We start from the raw sequence: 21,374 nt of genomic DNA, 5'->3' as shown, positions 1-21,374 counted from the left end.
AAAATGTAATATGGGTATAGTGTCGCATGACCACACAATTGTCATTCAAAGTGCGACAGCATTGAAAGCTGGAAATTGGCCTGGGCAGGAAGGGGGTAAAAGTGCCCTGTATTGAAGTGGTTAAGCAATAGGGCAGCCTGATACACAACACCTATGCGTAGAGGGGAAAAAAACCTGGGTAAAACTGCTTATAGGCTTGTGGCTGTCATTGGGTTTTTTGGTCCTTAAAGGGGTTGTTAAAGGTAAAAATTGTGCTTCCTAAATAGCTTACTTTACCTTAGTGCAGTCCTCCTTTACTTACCTCATCCTTCGATTTTGCTTTTAAATGTCCTTATTTCTTCTGAGAAATCCTCACTTCCTGTTCTTTTGTCTGTAACTCCACATAGTAATGCAAGACTTTCTCCCTGGTGTGGAGTGTCGTGCTCGCCCCCTCCCTTGAGGGGGCGAGCAGGAGAGTCAGGATGTTCTCTATGTTGCAGATAGAGAAAGGAGCTGTGTGTTAGTGGTCGTCCTGATTCTCCTGCTCGCCCCCTCCCCCCTCAAGGGAGGGGGCGAGCACGACACTCCACACCAGGGAGAAAGCCTCGCATTACTGTGTGGAGTTACAAACAGAAGAACAGGAAGTGAGGACTTCTCAGAAGAAGTAAGGACATTTACAAGCAAAATTCGAAGGATGTGGTAAGTGAAGGAGGACTGCACTAAGGTAAATAAAGCTATTTAGGGAATTTTTGTTTTACCTTTACAACCCCTTTAAGCTAATTATCCATAGCTCCAAGGTATAAAAACAAGACCTGATTTTTAATAAAGATTAAAGTTCAAATTTTCAATATGCATCTTGAACTGGATGGAGCAGGAGCATAACATTTCAGAGGGTTTGATTCTTCTTCATCCAAGCAGTTTGACAAGCTTATATTAATGCTGCATTATATAGCCATAGATCTCAGATGTTGTAAATCCCTGAAATATGTTTCTCTACTGTATATTAATTATAGAGGTAGTAAACCGCCCCCCCCCCCCAAAAGGGTCACTCCTGATGTCATCAGCTATTGCCGTTGTGAATATCTTCCAAAACAGGGCACGTTTAGATTGTATCCACAGGTAAGCCTGATTGTAAGCCTACCTGTATGTATAAAATAATATAGGGACTATACTACCACTTTAATGCAGTACATACAGTATCATATTCATGTTCATAGCATACCTTGTATAGGCAGACAGTCCAAATTTTCAGGACATAAAAAAAACATTCCTTCTTTTCCCTGCAATGAACAAGTATGTGTAGCTAGTATTTAAATGCAATCATTACAGAGAAATCCTTATAAATGTAATTATGCTTTTGAAAGTTGCACTCACTCAAATAAACTGACTTTGATTATATAATATGTTCTTAAAGAGAATTACACATCTGCATTGTTAAGCAGGTCTGTTCTGGCAATCTGTCATCTCAGGCAATGCCAAAAAGGACTGTGATAAAAGAAATCCAAGAACCTGCTTGAGTGTTTGTGGATGCTTAGTCCCAATAAATTATGTCCTTATTAATGAAAAATGATTTACTGCAATCCAGATACATCTACCACCTGGCCCTTGACACTAAATCACAGGTACTAGGAAGAAGTTTGTTCTGATTCGGTGATACAAATTACATTTTCCTTAAATTATATGACAGCTGAGCAATCTGAAGTTAGTTTTATTAACATCATTTAAAAATATATATACAGTATGTAAATAATAAATTAGCAAGTGATTAAGCTATTACCTAAAATGTGTTGTTCTCAGCATGGAATTATTTTGGAAGTCATCTGAATAATTACTGTACATTTTTGGATGACCAAATAAGAGATGGTGAAGCTAACCCTATTAGGTTGACCTACACTGTAATTGATCAAATCATCTCTGAAGATGGTTCATGCTGAGACTGAAACATGTTTCCTTGGTATTTTACTTACACAAAGTAAAATGTGTTTTATATTAGATTTGCATTGGCCAAATGTTCACACAATTTAAAGAATTAAGGTGCAGTATAAATGCATTACTTGTAAGATTTTTCATAGATTTCACAGATTTAAAAACAGTATATTTTTAAGAAAATAATCTCATAAAAAATCACAACCTGTTGGCTTAAATTACTGTTAGTATAGAATATTAGGCTATAAGCATTGTTAAAAAAGTTGAAAATGTAGATTTTTCTATTTATTACAACATATTTGTAATGAATTCAGTGATTAGGCTACACAAAGTAACTTTATTTAATGTTTACTAGGCCTTTTTTGCAATTTGCAATATTAGCAGAACTGGTAACAAACTTGCTCCACACTGAAAGAAAATATATGATTTTTTAACTACCATGTAACCATGAGATTCTTAAACAGGATTTTTAAAGTCTAACTCCAGGTTTACTTTCAACTTTAGCCACTTCCCGCCCGGTCAGTAGTATATTGACGTCCGGGAAGTGGTTGTGTTATCCTGACTGGATGTCTATTGACGTTCAGCAGGATAAAATGCCGGCGCGCGCCCGTGGGGGCACGCAGGGCGGCGATCAGTGAAGCGGGGTGTCAGTCTGACACACTGCATCTCCGATCTCGGCAAAGAGCCTCCGGCGGAGGCTCTTTACCACGTGATCAGCCGTGTCCAATCACGGCTGATCACGATGTAAATAGGAAGAGCCATTGATCGGCTCTTCCTCACTCGCGTCTGACGCGAGTAGAGGAGAGACAATCGCCGGCTCTCCTGACAGGGGGGTCGCGCTGATTTTTTATCAGCGCAGCCCCCCTTTGGATGTCCACACTGGACTACCAGGGAGGCCGCCAGGATGCAATTATAGGCAACAATAAAAAAAACAATAAAAAATTAGCACAATAGATGCCAATCAGTGCCCACAAATGGGCACTGACTGGCAACATGGGCACTGACTGAATTGATGCCCAGCAATGCCATCAGTGCCACCCCTCAGTGTCCATCAGTGCCACCCCTCAGTATCATCAGTGGCACCTCTCAATGCCCATCCATGTCCAGTGCCCATCTGTGCCACCCATAAGTACCCATCAGTGCTGCCTCTGAGTGCCCATCAGTGCTGTCTATGAGTGCCTAGTGCCGCCTATGAGTGCCCATCAGTGTCGCATATGAGTGCCCATCAGTGCCGCCAATGAGTGCCCATCAGTGCCGCCTATGAGTGCCCATCAGTGCCGCATACCAGCGCCGCCTATCAGTGCCCATCAGTGCCGCCTCATCGGTGCCCATCAGTGCCACCTCATCAGTGCCCATCAGTGCCACCTCATCAGTGCCACCATATCAGTGCCTGTAATTGAAGAAAACTTATTTACAAAAAAAATAACAGAAACAAATAAAAACTATTTTTTTTCAACATTTTCGGTCTTTTTTTAGTTGCTGCACAAAAAATAAAAATCGCAGAGGTGATCAAATACAACCAAAAGAAAGCTCTAAGAAAATAGTTCAGATTGTTTTCTCTCCTGAAATGAATGCCTCCTACTTCCCATACCAGAATGAGAACTTCTATATAAAGTAAAAAAGGACAAAGCTTTGCATTTTTTGCTTCTGGCTGTAGCGGTTCTAAGGGTAAACAAAACAAAACATATTTTTAAAAACACTAAAGAAGATGGAAACGTGTACAAAGTAAGAGCAAAGTGTTAATCAATGAAAGAATTTCAACTCAAGTAGTCTTTGGCACAGGTTCGGAAAGGTTTTTCCAATAGTCCTGCTGCAGGGCACACTAATCACTGCAGAAAAATGCAAATACTGAACTGCAGTTCTGTAACGTATATCACTGGATGTTACGATAATGTTTAGGGATTAACCATAAAGATTATTTTTTTGGGTTATGGTTAGGCTTTAGGGGTTACTTCCCCTTTCAGTTAAATGTTAATTTCAAGTAATGAGTCAAGTTAATGTGTTATGGTCAGTTTAGATTTACAGGGCTATGTTCCTGGGTTTGGTTAGAGGTCTCAGTGTTAAAGTGTTTGGTAAGTCACATTGATAAATCACTCCTATCTCATCTGTTTTAGGAAGATATTAAGTACAGTATGTCAGTTGTTGTTTTTTTAATTATAATCCTAAATACCTTCTTGCACAGTGCCACTGTGTGGTCACATGACCTCCCTCCGCTCTCCTTCCATGATCTAAGGAGAGCAGTGGGAGTGGCTGAGATTCCCCTATGGCATATGCCAGCCAGGAGAGGGGATCCTCTCCCCACACCCAGTGTCACAATACAAAACAGCATGCCCATGCAAGGACTCTGCTCACAGACTCGGCTGCATTATGAATTCACAGTTTTCTGTGACTGAATATACTACAAATACTGTCTGCCATTGTGACAGATGGCTTGTGGTTCTCAATAAACTACGAGGGTGTTGGTGAGTGCTCTCGTAGTTCATTGATTATTCCTGCAGTGCAATAACTGACTGTCTGAATTGGAGGTATGGGCAGACAGCTGACTGAGAGTCTGCAGGATCCTGGCATTGAACCTGTGATCAGCTCATTGTAGGTGCACTGCTTTACAGGCTGCAGTGTAAAAGAATGTGATTGGATATTTTATATGTAGTGCGTTTTTATGTTAATTAATAGTTGTCCTTTGTTTTCATGTTTATTGATAGTTGTTCTTTGGCTTCCAGGGCTTGTTAAAGGTTGCCATTGATAATGCCCGGACTCAAGAAAAGCAAGTACAAATGGAAAAGACTGAACTGAAGATGGAACTTTTCAGGGAACGAGAATTGAGGGAAACCCTAGAAAAACAACTAGCAGTAGAACAAAAGAACAGAGGTAATTGATCATGATACATTTTGCACATACGAATTGTGATCATGTATGTCTGTCTTTCTATCTCTGCCTATTTAGACTTAGTTTCCATGATGCTCCAATGTTTTATAATGAACATGGTGAAAAAATAAAACTTTGATCAATTTTCATTACCAATGCCACATTGTTTTGCCTCTCTGCTTAATTAGAAGATGGTCAAAATGTTCTCTCCTCCTAAAGCAGCACTTGTAAAATGTGCAAGCTAAGTTCTGTTGGTGTTGTCATATTCATGTGTGCTTCTATGCAACACAGTAAATGTTAAATATTGTTTTGTAAAATATTTTGTGTACTTAAGTATCATGGGCCAGATTCACAAACTAGATACGACGGCGTATCTACTGATACGCCGTCGTATCTCTGTTTCTAACTATGCGACTGATTCATAGAATCAGTTACGCATAGCTAGCCCTAAGATCCGACAGGTGTAATTGAATTACACTGTCGGATCTTAAGGATGCAATTCTAGGCCGGCCGCTAGGTGGCGAGGCCATTGCGGCCGGCGTAGAATATGCAAATGAAGACTTACGGCGATCCCCGAACGTCCCGAACGGCCCGTTGATCTAAATCTACGTAGTTTCCGTCAAGTTACGCTGCGTAAAACTAGCGCTGAGCCCTAGTTCTCTTAAGCCATGGTAAGTATGGCCATCGTTCCCGCGTCGAAATTTAAACATCAACGTCGTTTGCGTAAGACGTCCGTGAATGGCACTGGATGCCATTTACGTTAACGTCTAAGCAAATGACGTTGGTGCGACGTCAGTTAGTGCAATGCACGTCGGGTAATTTACCCGACGGAGCATGCGCAGTACGTCCGGTGCGGGAGCGCGCCTAATTTAAATGGGACTCACCCCATTCGATTGGGCCCGCCTTGCGCCGGACGGATTTAAGTTACACCGCTGCAAATTTCCAGGTAAGTGCATTGTGGATCAGGCACTAACTTGTGTAATTTGCGGCGGTGTAACTTAAATCAGAAAAGTTACGTTGCGCCCGCTGGCTGTGAATCTGGCCCCATGTGTCCAGAATAAGGAGACATTTGCTATTGCTACATTACATAATTGCCAAAACCATCACAAGATAACTGATCAGATTTTTCCCATTTCAGCAATAATCCAAAAGAGACTTAAGAAAGAAAAGAAAGCAAAAAGGAAATTGCAGGAAGCATTAGAATTTGAGACAAAAAGAAGAGAACAGGCTGAACAGGCACTAAAGCAGGCAGCATCATCAGAAGGGCTCAGGGTCCTTAATGGTAAGTCTGTGTTAAAGGAAATCATAACTAACTAAAAAGCAATATTCTTTTTAACAATGATACAACATTTAAGTAAAATCCTATAAGTAGGTACTCACCAAAGGTTATGGGAGTAAAGAGCATACGCTACTGCTCTGGCTCAAATGATAAACAGGTGTTACTAGCACTCCGTTGTGTATCTATAGGTGCTATTATTTAGTCACACATTTAAATGCATATTATCTGCAAAACATTGTAAAATTAAAAAAAAGGCAGCTTTTACAAAAAAAATGAAGTATATTGCCTTACCAAAACTTATATTTTGTATTGCTAGTTTCTGTAACATTTTTTTTCCTGCCATATGCATTTTATAGTGTTTAATCATTGGTTGGGTTATATATGTATATAACATTTATTTTGGGTTACACACATGCTTTTAGTACTGCCAACATTGACATGGTGAGCTATTTGTACCTTTACAATATTTTTTGTTGGTACATTAATGTATGGTTTATATTGGAATCATGGATGATTCTTGATTTGTTTTGGGGGAGGAGGGGGGTACACAATATTGGTTCTGTGAGCTATTTAAGTTTTGTTTTTTTGTCATATTTCACTGTTACTTTGAAGAACAAGTCCTCTCATGGCTTTCAAAAATTGTATATTTATACATGCACTTAAAGACATGTACATGGGTGGGTCTTGTTGTAGTAGTATCACTTAAAACTGCTTATGTCTATATACAGTAGAGAAAGGGAATCTGTGAGTAAAAATAAATGGCAGTGCTATAAAAGTACATTTAACAGAAAATACATTATTGATTAATACCAAGTAAAGAAAAACTCATTTATTAATTACAGAAGTATGAATATCATATTAAAGAAATCCAGTTGTTACTAAATATAGTTAAAAAATACCTTTTTCATTTTCATTTGCAGCCAGACATAATTTTCTATAGCTAATAGTGTTCTATATTTTAGGTTTGAGGCGAGTACTGCTGGTTCAAGATTCACAGACCCAGGGCAGTTATGTCCAGATTTGCCTTTGAGATTTTTTTTTAAAACCACAAGGCCCTTGCATGGCATTGGAACTATGGCCAACAGGCATAGAAGGATTAAAAATGGGTTGCAACATAAAAGGGGGCACAGATAAGCTATAGTGTCAGTGAACTGTAAATGTAGGGAAAGCTGAAAAAACAGAGAGAGGAGATATTATGGTTAGTTAGTAAATTAAATTCTCATTGCTAGTTGTAATTTAAAATTAAGCCATTTTACATAATTTCTGTTCTTATTATTAGAGGATTTTTTATTTTGTATATAGTGTCATATACGTCAGTGGGCATTTTTAGCTACTGTCCTATGCAAGGTTTCCTTTTAAGAAATTCTGGCTTTTGTTTTTTTTACCTTTTGCTGATTATTTGTTACTGAAATCTGTAGGACGCAGCATCATTTAAAAGAAGAAAAAAAAGAACAGTGTGCACCTAAACCACCTCCTATTATATCACTCACATTCACTGCACCTTCTATCCCCATAGATAAAATAAAAGCTAGGCATACAACAGTGATTAAAAATGGCCTGCTACTGGCCAGTTTCACACTGCTGCATCCATTGCGGTGTCTTAATTCTTGTAGTAAAGCCCCAGTCAGTGCTCTTTGTCTCTAGTAAATTTGGACCTGGCCTTAACTGCCCTGCTGCTGGCCAATTTTACGCTGCTCTGTCATCTGTGGTCTCTTAATTTATGTAGGAAAACACCTACTTGTACTCATTTTCTATGGTACAGTTCAGAAAATGATTCTTCATTTAAAGTTTGCTGGTGCTGGTTGATTTTGTACTGCTGTATAATTTGCTGCCTTTTATTACCTAAGGAAGATTTGATAAAAAAAATTGTCCAGCAGTGGAACTGTTTTGCATCAGTCAGAACAAGGACATATTGGTTTGCTGCTTCTGCTGCTGCTACTGCTGCTGTATAATATCCAATCTAATTGTTAAACAAAAATTTTATTTCACAACCAAATATGTACTACCAACATATTTTTAAAATATTTTTACACATGTTGTGAAAATTGCGCCGTTCTGGATACTATATGCAGCTTTAAGACATTCCTAAACATGCTATTTAAAAGATTTGTGTATTTTTAATGATTCCCTCAAAGCCCCCATGACAGTGCCCAGCATGTCTTGCCTTTTTTTTTGGCAGTAGTTTACTAATTAGACCTTAAAATGGCCTGAATTTAATAACAGGATTCACCCCCCTTATCCATGGATTTAAACAGGAAATGTAACTAAGTTCAGGTTCAATTAATTTCAAAGGGGTGCCAGAATGGCAGTATTTAACTACCTGTCTACTGGAGCACGTTTTACATTTTTTGCACACTTGTAAAACTTGGCATATTTCACTAGAAATTACCATAAACCCCCAATCAATTATATATTTTTTGAAAGTAGAGACCCTGGAGGAAAAAATGGTGGTAGTTGCATTTTTAAATATCACATGATGTTTACACAGTTATTTATCAAATGTATATTTTCAGGAGAAAATCCAATAACATTTATTTTGTTGCAAACAAACAATATTATACAATTTTTTTGTAAAATATAAAAGATGGGATTGCGTTGGAAAAAAAAACACACTAAACATGTCAAGCCTTCAAAATGTACACAGCCGCAGTTTTGCAAAAAACTGTGGTACCAAAAATTGTTCATAAGCAACTCTTTAAAAGCCTTTACAAGGTATCAGTTTAGAGTTAATCATGAATTATGACCCTAGAATTATTGCTCTTGTTTTGACATTTGTGGTGATACTTTAGTTCATGTGTACATACACATGGTCACCCTATGATGCACAATTGAAAAGGGGTGTGTACCAGGGTGATAGGGATGCTTTAAAAACATTTAAAGTATTTGTATTTTTTTTTTATAAAACTTATTTATTTAACTTTTTTCTTTAACTTTATTGCTATCACAAGGGGCTTACAAGGTTCCCAAGTAATAAGATGTGGCAGGCTCAAGTTCTCTTCATGGAGATATGAGGGGTCTATTAGACCTCCAATGTCTCCTCTGCCCTCCACTGCAACTAATCAAGCACAGATCAGGCTTTATTAGCTGCATCCTTGGCTACAGTAGCCAAATAATGACAGATGTGGACCCAGAAGTGATGTAATATGCTTCCCTTCTGGGTTCATTAGTCTCATGTGAAAGCTGTTTGCTGACTTAAAAAATCAATAGCAAGCTCACGGCTGCAGCAGCCATAAACTTGATTCACAAAATGTGAGGGGTGTATTCACTTTTGTGAGATACTGTATGTATTCTGTTGGTTAAACTAAACAGATTTGTGTTTTTTTTTTAACATGACTATGTAACTATATAGGTCCCCTGTCACCTCCTCCCATGCTTGCCTCCAGGACTCCTGCCCTCTGTAACTCCTGACCCCTACTCTCTCTGTTTACTATCCCCCTAATCCTTGAAAACTCATCTCTTTAAGGTCACCTATCCAGGTCCTACCCAAAAGTTTAACTCTTACTTTCTCCATTAATTCATCCCCTCACAGCTAATACCCTTTGTATCTCTTGCCCCTATCACTTGCCTCTCCCTTTTAGCTTGTATGCTATAAAAACTAGTAGGGGCATACCGGCACAGAAAAAAAAAACAGAGGTTCTAACTTCTTCTTGCAATAAACTTCCTTCCAACAATATATAAAATAACTTGGCTGGAGTTGTGCTTTAGGGAATTATTATTCCAGAGATCCTAGGCATAGCTGCATAAAGCCTGGCTATATCAGATTATACAAACTTAGTTTAGGATTAACTGAGTGAGTTATCAAACTTTTGTATAGAACAATAATTTTGCAATATTATTAAAAGCTCATTAAACACATTCACATTCATTGAATTTTGTTTTAAGCCTCGTACACACGACCGAGGAACTCGACGGGCGAAACACATCGTTTTCCTCGTCAAGTTCCTTGTTAGGCTGTCGAGGAACTCGACAAGGCAAGTTTCTCCATTCCCGTCGAGGAAATAGAGAACTTGCTCTCTTTTTGGCTCGTCAAGTTTCTCGACAGTTTCCTCTACGAAAATGTACACACGACCGGTTTCCTCGGCAAAAAAATATCTCCCAGCAAGTTTCTTGCTGGTTTTTGCAGAGAAACTCGGTCGTGTGTACGAGGCCTTAGGGTTAGTGTTAGTATTTCATGTTACTGGTGTAGAAGATTGAGAAGAACTAAATAAATCCTTTATGAGAGTTGGCAAGAGATTTTTAATCTGCTGTTCTAAAAGAAAAAAAAAAGAGATAGTGTATGGCCAACATGAGATGTGTAAAGTCTTTAAAGCGGATGTGCCACTAAAAAAATATATTAAAAGCCAGCAGCTACAAATACTGCAGCTGCTGACTTTTAATATAAGGACACTTACCTGTCCTGGAGTCCAGCGCCGATCGCAGCAGATGACGAGCCGATCGCTCGTCACCCTGCTGCTCCCCCCTCCATCCACGGTGAGGGAACCAGGAAGTGAAGCGCTCCGGCTTCACTGCCCGGTTCCCTACGGCGCATGCGCGAGTCGCGCTGCGCCCGCCGATTGGCTCCCGCTGTGTGCTGGGAGCCGAGTGTTCCCAGCATACAACGGGGGACGGACGGGAAGCGAGGAAAAAACCCGTCTTTTGCCCATATCGTAGGGCCGGAAGTGGGTGCAGATACCTGTCTGTAGACAGGTATCTGCACCCCCCTCCCCCCTGAAAGGTGTCAAATGTGACACCGGAGGGGGGGAGGGTGCCGATCAGCGGGACTCCACTTTAGAGTGGAGATCCGCTTTTAAGGAAAATGTTTTTTAAAGAAAGCAAATAATACATATATCCATTAGAAGATCTTTTGTGTAAGCCTTGTTTTATTTCTAGTGGTAATATTTGTTTTTTCCATCTCCATTCTTTTAGAGGCTTTGACCCCAGAGATGGAATCGGACCGCAACGGGGGCAGAACAGATGCTGAAAGGACAATACAAGGTAGGATGTCCATAAATCTAGATCTTTGCATGTGAGTGTCCTCTTGTTATAGTATGCTATTCAACCATGCAGCTTACCATCTGGCTGAAATGAACACAAGTGCAAACAAGGTCACATTTGCACAGTTGTTTATTACAGTAAATTAAGTTTGTTATGTTTAAAATAACAGGTAAGAGGTCAGTTAAATCTTACACTAGGCAGGCATACATTATATGCATAATGGGGTCCTAATAGTTTTCATTTTTATTATAATTGTTTTTTATTTTACTATAATATGCTAATCAAACTACTATATTTAGGGCACGTAAATTTACGTCTGTTAACCACAGGGATATAAAGGAATGATTTGCAGTGCTGTGACCATACCCTTGTTTTTTGATTTCACAGTGGACATGACAATACACAAATTATTTCTGTTTTAAGAAGGAAGTGCTGTGTAATATTTTAGTTTTTGTTCATTTTAGCACGTGCACTGTCTAGCAGTATCCTAAGCACAAAAAGTGAACAAAAAGATGTTACTTGTAAACTGGGCATTAGGAAAAAAATGTTATGCAGCCAGAATCCACATGGTTGTCTTTGGTAGGAATATCCTACATTGATAAAATCTATACCAGCATCTAGCTACCCTTCTAGCGGTTCCATTAGGGATTCAAGTGGGTTATAAATTGTCATAAAAGTCTATGGGGGTACAAACCCCATTTAAAAACTGATATGCATGTCAAATCAGTCAACTGCAGGTCAAAAGCTTCTGTCAGTGAATTCTGAACAATCTCAAAGGCATCTCAAACTAATGTGAAACTGATGCCATCAACATAAGCCCAAAGCCTGAAAACACATGCTCTTACTGCATAAATAAGTCAAATGAATACATTTACCTTACCTTACCTTTTGAAGCCTAAAATAGAGTTCCAGGCTAGTACTGTCTAGGCGTAAACCTGCTCCGACACACATTCTAAGCCCTATAATAACTATCCTGTTAAGGAAAGATGTGTATACTTACCTAATGTAAGGGTGCTCCAGTCATGTCATGTGATCCGATCCCTGTACCGGCTTCAGGGAATAAGAGGGACAGCTGATAACAGATGCCCCATAGTATGTCTGTGGGTGATGTCACCACTCAGCTACTGCAGCTGTTATCACTGTTCTCTCCTCTCCCCTGTTGCCGTATACTGGGGAGATCATGTGACTGGACCAGAGCGCCCTTAGATTAAGTAAGTATTCACATCTTTACTTTACAGAATAGTTAGCATTGGGCTTAGAATGGGGCTGGGAGCTTGTATAAGCTTAGATAATGTTAGCCGAGACTTCCACTTTAATGGACTTTATTAACAATAATATAACAATCCAAACATTTTTCAATAGGTGACTCAAAGATCGATAGCTGGCTGCTGGCTTTTAGAAATTCTCTTCCATAAATATTTTCTCTTGGAAAATTTAGAAATTGTTTATTTTTTTAAATGTATGAATAAAATTATATTTTTTTATTTTTTGCAAGTTTAACAAGATATACTGTATGGCCCAGATTCACAAAAGAGATATGACGGAGCGTCTCCAGATACGCCGTCGTATCTCTGCCTAGCGCCGTCGTATCTATGCGACTGATTCATAGAATCAGTTACGCATAGATATTCAGTAGATCCGACAGGCGTAAGTCTCTTACGCCGTCGGATCTTAACTGCAATATATTTTTGCCCGCTAGGTGGTGCTTCCATCGATTACCCCGTCGAGTATGCACAATAGCTAGATACGCGAATTCCCTAACGTACGCGCGGCCGACGCAGTAAAGTTCCGATGTTTACGTTAGGCTTTTCCCAGCGTAAAGTTGCCCCTGGGTCTATGAGGCGCAGTCAATGTTAAGTATGGCTGTCGTTCCCGCGTCGAAAATTAAAAAAATTACGTTGTTTGCGTAAGTCGTCCGTGAATGGTGCTGGACGTAATTTACGTCCACGTCAAAACCAATGATGTCCTTGCAACGTCATTTAGAGCAATGCACGCTGGGATATTTTAGGGACGGCGCATGCGCAGTTCATTCGGCGCGGGGAATACACGCCCCCTACCCGCCGAATTTGAATTCCGCCGGGTGATTTACGTTACGCCGCCGCAACTTTACACGCAAGTGCTTTGTGAATAAAGCACTTGCCTGAAAAACTTGCGGCGGCGTAACATAAATGAGATACGTTACGCCCGCACAGAGATACACCGATCTCTGTGAATCTGGGCCTATATATATATATATATATATATATATATATATATATATATATATATATATATATATATATATATATATCATATATATTTGTGTGACAATACTTCAAAACTTAAACAATGTTTTATTATGCTGAATTAATATGTGTAGTCTCAGAAAATTAATTGACTTTTACACAATGTATTGTAAGTTTCACATGATTGATCAAGAGCTTATTTCCCAAGGTGAAAACAGTTTGTAAATGAGTAACTTTGTCCTAACGATATCTTCTGCATTGTGTTGGGGTATATTGATCAAATTTTCACTGGCAAAGAAATATTTTATCTGTTAACTCCCATGAAAGCAAAGGCAAAACAAGAACTTTTTGTATTCTTTTGAATCAATATATGAGTGAAGAGTAAATTCAAAGGTAGAAATTCTTTCCTCTCACTTTGTAATGTTGTTGCCACCTAATCTTTACTCATACATTTTAATATAGAAACCAAGGCATGTACAAAATATATATTTGAATCTTTGCTCCAGTTACAGCAAGACACATACCATGAGTTCAAAGTGAACTATATTTGTATTAATCAAACTCTTGCTTCTTCTGTTGAAAGGACCTTTCATATGTGCTTATTTTCTTAGGAGGAGTTGAAGAATCATGAATTATATGTTATAGAGAGATATGTTACTATAAACTAGATTTTAGATGAAATGTAAATAATATGATGTTACTTTGTTAAATATATTCCACAATTAACTATACAAAATGACTACTTCTAGTGAAACACTCAGTAAATAAAGTGCTGTAAAATGAGACACATAGGGGAGATTTACTAAAACTGGTAAACACAGAATCTGGTTTTATTGTCAAATGTCAAGTCAAGTGTTACTAAACAAGCTTTAACCAGGGCTTGGCCGGACACTGATAGAAATCATAAAACTGATATATACTGCTGATGAAAAAAAGTTATTTAGCAGTTTATATTCACTAAAATAATTGCATTTCCATGTTCTGTGTACTGTGGGAGACCAAATATAATGAATGCAGGGTCCTGGGTTTAGTAACAGTTTTATTGAAAAAGATGAAGTTAGAAACTGATTGGTTACTATGCACAGCTGTACCAGATTCTGTGTGTGACACTTTTTGTAAATCTCCCCCATAGAATTGGGATCAACCATTCAGATTATTACTATTATGTTTTTTTATCAAATTGATCTATGATATAATTAAATAGCAAATTATTTGTGGTCTCCCCCACAGAACTAAATTCCTCAATAAATTGTTCTAACACTAATCATTTCAGTAATTTGACTGAATTTGCTATGTATGACATTATAACTGAAAAAAAATGTATTTACATTTTTCTTTAGTCTTTCAGAATTTAAAGCATATCTAGACCCACAAACAAATCTGTAATGTATTGCAGCATACCAGTCCTTAAATCAAGTGGCTGTATAAGTTGTCTTTTTCAAGGCTTTAGTCCTTTATTTTCACCTGGTAAATCAGCCTGTAACATACGTTTTGTCTTAAGCCTCGTACACACGACCGAGAAACTCGACGGGCGAAACACATCGTTTTGCTCGTCGAGTTACTTGTCAGGCTGTCGAGGATCTCGGCGAGCCAAGTTTCCCCGTCGAAAAATGTACAAACGACCGGTTTCCTTGGCAAAAAAAAAATACCAGCAAGTTTCTTGCTGGATTTGCCGAGAAACTCGGTCGTGTGTATGAGGCTTTATGGTGGCTACATTATATGGAGGAGAAATGGAGCCACCCTTGGACAGCAGCATTGTCAACCTATAGAGAGGCTAATGTTAGATACACTTGCAAATTTAGATAAACTTGAATAAAAATTTAAGTCAAACTCCATCTAACACTTTTATCCTTTTGGGATAAAGTTTTTACATAAATGAATACAAGCTGACCATTGTAAACAGTCCTGTTAGCGTTAAATGGTCTGTCCAAACCCTCTAACTGCCAATTTTACTGGACAGCTTGCTCTGGTAAAGGAAGTTGAAAAAGAACAGACTTGTAGTACTTGCTAGATTACCAAATAAAAGTACAGGAAAACAAGCTTAAAAAAAGGAAACTAATGCAGCCACCACATTTAGGGACTTGTAAAGCTGCAGTATACTAAAGGTTTGCTTTTGGATTCAGATGCACTTTAAATACATTTATAATAAATAAGCTGATAACTACCATACATGTGCTGAGATTGTTCTGCAACTAGGATAATGTCAGCTTTCTTATAGTGCTATATTCATCGGACCTGATTTACAAATTCATTAGAGCAGTCACACCTAAAAGGAATGTATCAATTAAGATGTTTATCGTTATGTCCACTCCAAACCACCCTCATACTTCACCAAAAAATATATTTTATTTTTGCTTTTTTTTTTATTGTATACAGTAGGAAAACTGAGTAATACTATATAATTTGTGAATATTTTGCATGTGGTTATAGAGGCATCATCACCTTGCTCATGCACAGTAAAGTAACTATCACTTCACAGGCCTCCCTTTCTTGGCCCTCATAGGGGGATTTGTGACCTTCTCTCCTATGACAGTATTTGGACATACTGTAGCAGTCAATTGTTAGGCCTGAACACTGTCACATGACCCAAGTATATGACTATGACCATTCTCCCCAATTTACAACACTTGATTTCAGTGTGAGAGAAATGAGTGGTAAAGCAACATTGGCAAGGAGAGTATAAAGTGGTTGGGAGTGGCAGGCTTTACAGAGGCATTGTTGCTTTGCCCTGCATGGCACATAATTATGTTGATGAAGACATGACTGTGAAGGTTTAGGCTAAATTAATGATAAAACACAATAAACATAAAAACTATATTGTGCAAGCTCTGCAATGTCTCGCTAAGATATAAAAGGTGCAGGTGAACTCTACAGAAGTGGTTCTCAACTTCAGTCCTCAAAGTTATGTTTTGAATATATTTTTTTTTCAGTGTGAGCAGCAGGGTTGAATTTCTGCTTCTCTAGCATAGACCATGGCCTAGGGTTACAAGGTTGACTTTCAGTAAATCATTCTTGTGTATTATGAAAGGCATCATCCTGTTTTTGTTACTGTCCACACACAGCTTGTTCATATTTGTTGGTGGAAAAGTGCACTGCGTAGTTACAATTTACCATTCAGAATACATTTAACTCAATTGGGTTTTGTCAGCTCACATGATGAATAGTTGGCTGCTGAACACATCTTAAAACATTAAGATATTACCAATCATATGTATATTCAAATCTTACAAAGAAATGCTGGCACTTTGGGATCCTTTATTAATGGTTTGTGCATTATTAAAAAGCATACTTTATGGAAATTGAATATTAAGTAGGCACCTAACCTGCATAGGTGTATTTTGTTTTGCAGCAGAACTATATTTTTACCTGGAATAAAGCCATAAAGTACATTTTATTATCATGCTGTATATTAGGATGTTCACGATGCAGATACACCAATATTTTTGCTATTATTATTTCAAATGTTCAAACTATATTAATGAGAACATCATTTTGGAGAACTAATTATTTCTATTTGTCTTGTGTCACACTTTCTAATTCCCCTATATTAGAACAGCCAAAGCAAATTAATTGCTTTTCCAGGAGTTGGACCTCAGCCAAGAATGAGCTCATGTTTTCTTTCCGTTTACTTCTTTCTAGGACTGTATTGTGTGAGGCAACCCTCTTGATAGAAAACATGGTCCTGAGAATACATTTGTACACTTTTTGTTGCTTCTCACTGGATGAAATGCATATAAGTTTAAGTGACCCACTAGGAAAAATAAAGTTCTTAGCTGCAAAATTATACATCAAAACAGTTAAAGTGAAATTAAAATTAAATGAATGAATCTCAGTGAAGCAAAAAAAGCAGTAATTAATGGTTCCCTTAATTGTCTTCATAAAATATTTGCATGGGTCTAATTTGCATAATTTGCATGTATTAATTAATCTTTCAAAGGAATTTTGTGCTGAGAGAAGCCAAAAAATCTCTTTGTTTTATTTAACATCTAATGAAATATTTATCTTCTTTAATGAACTTCTCATCTTCATTAAAATAAAAATTGTGCAACTTTGTGTGTTTTAAATGTTTTTATAATTGAAGTCTTCTGAAAAACCTCTTTAAGCTCTGAATGTCGACAGAACAAACATATTATCAAGCTTTCTGCGTCATTTAACTTCAACTTACAGTATAAAAAGATGGGAAACTATACAACTGTTTATTTTTATCAAATTTTGATACAATTAAGTGTAGGATAACACTTCAGATTGCATTTGTTGATTTCTCCTATTATGTCAAACTTGCAAGAGAACTAACTTCCCTATTTGGTATTAGGATTTTCTTTTCCACTTTTTTGGCTAAGCATTGCCAAGTTAGCTTAAAATCATTATGTCTATATTTTTTTGCCATGGGATAATCATCACCACTGGCATAGTAACTGGGGTTGCATATTGCTACAACTGATCCCTGTGGGGGAAAAAAGGTGGGGGGTGGCATAGTCGCTGTCTGCTCCCTCCACATCAAACATGAGCATTTTAAACAGAGAGGTGCTGGTCATAGCAAAAATACTATCAATATTGAGAACAGGGACTCATTTGTTCATTAAGCTTGGTCATGGGATAATAAAAACATAGGGGATGCTTTGGAAACTTTTACTTTACTAGCCATGACAGCTTATCCTCCTGTAGAATGAATGACAAGCAGTCACTTGTACTTGATGTGATTTGCAAGTAAATATTGAAATAAGAAACATTTTATGAGGTACGGTCAGTTGTGCCCAGTCTAAGATGTGTACTGGGATATTTGAGTCTACATATTTTTCTTACAGCAAGGAGAATGCAAGGCTAATCCCCACAAACATACACATACACAAGAGTAATGTTCAAAGACATACACATATAAGATTAACATCACCTATCCTGGCACTTAATAAGTGGTCCAGTCACATGATGCTGATGATGCTGCTCCCCTGTGTCATTCGGCGGTGGCTGCAGGGGCAAGGAGGGCGAGCCTATAACAGATGGGCTATTGGAGCCTATGGGTGACATCACCATTTCAGGCTTTACTAGCTAGAGGTGTTGGGGGGGGGGGGGCATTTTTAAGACTTGTTTGGTTTAGCCTGGTATTCTACTTTAACCTCTCTTTTGTAATGTAATCTGAGTAACCCCACATTTCACATTTTTTTTTCTAAATGCACTATTAAATACACTCACAACATAGTTTTCATCAATACTCTATAAGTTGTGTTAACTTTTTACATTTATATTCTGTCATGAATAGATATTTTCCACCTGTCCACGGTGTACAGTACTGTAACTTACATTTGGACAGGCAGCAGTTTTTTTCCCTATAATTTACAATTTAGCTGCCTCTTGCTGCAACAGTGTACCAAACAATAGTTGTTTAGGTCCTTAAAAATGTAACCCTTACATGGGTGCGCAATTTATTTAGTATTCAGCAACCTTTGGTCATGAAAGTGTAATGTGACAAAGTTATTTGTATGTCAGTTCTCATTACTCAAATTCATAGTATAAGCAAGGTCAAAATGTACACATAGATTAAACTATAGCTGTTACTATTCATTTTCCAGGTAAGAATCTCCACATATGCTTGGCAAAGTTACTTTCAAATCAAATTTTACTTGTAAGTGGAATGCGAGATTCAAATACTCAAATATAGATAGTGTTAGTGGTCACCCTGGGGCAGACAAATAAAGTATTGCAGAAATAATTTCCCTTTCTTATAGAAAATGTTGCTCTTAAGTTTCTGGGGTGCTGATCATATTACCAACAGTCTGAGAATTTGGTCTTGTGATCTCTTTTGGACCCAAACATCATCCAGTCTGCACTCAAACCTTAAATCAGGTGACAAAAAATTGAACTGTTAAGTTTTTGTTGTATTTGCAAATGCATTTACAACCACACCCTTGGAAAGTGTACTTCCTAACTCAAAGCTTTATGAGTGCCAAACTATAGGACATAATTAATAATGCAAACATGTAGAGCAGGTTACCTGGAGGAAGCCTTCTCAAGAAGCCCAAGCACAGATTTAAGGTAGTTAAAGACGTCAATGTGTATCTGCACCAAATCAAGCAAAAGAAACTATGACAACTGCTCAGATCAGTTTACAACTAGCAAGGTGCCCTTGGACAGAGCATTGCACATAGCAGTTCAAATTATAAAAAAAAAATGGAAATGATTTTTATGTGGGCCAGACGCATCAATTAACTGGTAATATGATTTGTATGTAGATACACACAGTTTTGTCAATCACATGTATGTTAAGATCCATACAGAGAGTACAGCCTCTATGTTCAACACAACATTTACGAAAGGCAAATCCACTTTGCACTACAAGTGCACTTGAAATTGCGCTGAAAGTGCACTTGTAAGTGCAGTCACTGTAAATCTGAGGGGTAGATCTGAAATGAGGGGAAACTCTGCTGATTTTATCATACAATCATGTGCAAGCAAAAAATGCTGTTTTTTATTTTCCTTGCATGTCCCCCTTGGATCTAAAATGTTTGCACTTCCAAGTACATTTCCAGTGCAATTTCAAGTGCACTTTGCACTTGTAGTTTGCACTTGTAGTGCAAAGTGGACTTGCCTTCCGTAAATAACCCCCTACTGTCTTTTTGTATCCAAGCAGTATGTATTTATGAGTTGACCCCAGTCTCTTCTGTTAAGAACCCAGAGTCTTGAGAAGCTCTGCTTGTGTTAAAGGACAGTTTTTTTCCAAACACACATTGAGGTAAATACATTTTTGCTAGGCACCAAGAAAATTAGCACCAACATATTACCAACATTACATGGGCAATAATATAGAAAGCAAAGAAAATGAATTGACACATCAATTTATTAAGAATGCACACTTCCAGTCATCCAGTGAAGTGTTCTCTTGCTTTTAACTGTAGTGAATTACAGAGTATATATATATATATATCAGTGTGTAACACTACCCCCGTAGAGCTGCTTTTTAGGATGGGTCCTCTGTTGCCCCAACCTCATTAAGAACTTCAGCCCCTCTGGCACACTAAGTTCAGTACACAAAGAATGCAATATCACAGAAAAACAATACCATTTATATTTAGTACCCAGTAGTAGTAATACACCAAATAAAACAGACAATTAATCAGTAAAGGCAAACTTAATATATTGTCACCTGATATGGTTGGTAATGAAATAAGCAAATAAATGATAATAACACAATTTAGCATACAGTGTGATTAATAATAAGGTATAGGCATACGATGACACTTGGTGGTCGATTTACTAAATCTGGTGCAAAATTTGATGCAGCTTAGCATGGTAGCCAATCAACTTCTAACTTCAGCTTGTTCAAATAAGCTTTGACAAGAAACCTGGAAGCTGATTCGTTTTTATGCAGAGCTGCACCAGATTTTGCACACCCTAGTTTTAGAAAATTAACCCCATGGCATCCAAATTAGAATAAATAGTAGCAAGGTCACTTGAAATGCAGCAGTGGACAGTAATAAGCTTGATTTAACGAACACAGAAAGTACATTAATGGTGGCTATACTAGGCCTAGACCTACTGGATTTGCTCTGTCCTTAGAAATAAAGAAAAGGGGGGAAGGAGACAAAGGGCCTGTAGGATGGTTTTATGGGAAGGGCAGTCCTTGTGTTCTCTTGCCGGCTATCGTTGGAGCCCTTTAAGAAGTGTTGGTGCACATAACAACATTTTTAAGTAAACCAGCATGCAGCATGGGTGCAGTAAAGATGCAGTAAGGGTATGGCATAAGTGTTTGTACAAGTGTAGCACAGGTGCAATATGGGTACGCGGGAGCTGCAGTAAAGGTGCAGTATACTTAATGTCATGCTTCCAATAACTCAGTGCCTGCTAGCAGTGTAAAAAATGGGCAGTGAGCCCTCTCACCAGTCCCTGTGGTGCAGTTGTGAACTCTCAAAGTAGAAAGGTAGCCCCACCTCTCCACAGAAAGTTTCAGATTCAGCAGTGGGAAGTAGAGGGTGGTCTCCCTGCAGCAAGGGTCCACCATTCCCCCCTGCCTCAGTGTTCTATGGAAACTGTAGTGTAAAGGGTCCAAGAGTCCCATTCTATGGCTGCTGTCCTGGAATTAAATTCCATTGACCCTTAGTGTTTTGTACACCATTGCTATCCTGACTATTATT

The 21,374-nt window shown here is 38.1% G+C and overlaps 1 protein-coding gene across 4 annotated transcripts in view; it reads left to right on the top strand.

Annotated features, from left to right (window-relative positions):
* DACH1 (dachshund family transcription factor 1) overlaps positions 1 to 21,374 on the top strand; it is a 411,353-nt gene that overhangs the window by 381,242 nt on the left and 8,737 nt on the right. For all 4 annotated transcript variants that reach the window (XM_040341360.1, XM_040341359.1, XM_040341358.1 and 1 more), the window contains 3 exons: positions 4,626 to 4,773; positions 5,909 to 6,052; positions 10,955 to 11,023. In XM_040341360.1, the coding sequence (XP_040197294.1) occupies positions 4,626 to 4,773; positions 5,909 to 6,052; positions 10,955 to 11,023 (361 nt within the window). The remainder of the gene's footprint in view (positions 1 to 4,625; positions 4,774 to 5,908; positions 6,053 to 10,954; positions 11,024 to 21,374) is intronic.

This window comes from Rana temporaria, chromosome 2, assembly GCF_905171775.1.
Source record: "Rana temporaria chromosome 2, aRanTem1.1, whole genome shotgun sequence".
NCBI lineage: Eukaryota > Metazoa > Chordata > Amphibia > Anura > Ranidae > Rana > Rana temporaria.
This window is presented reverse-complemented; position numbering and strand designations above follow the sequence as displayed.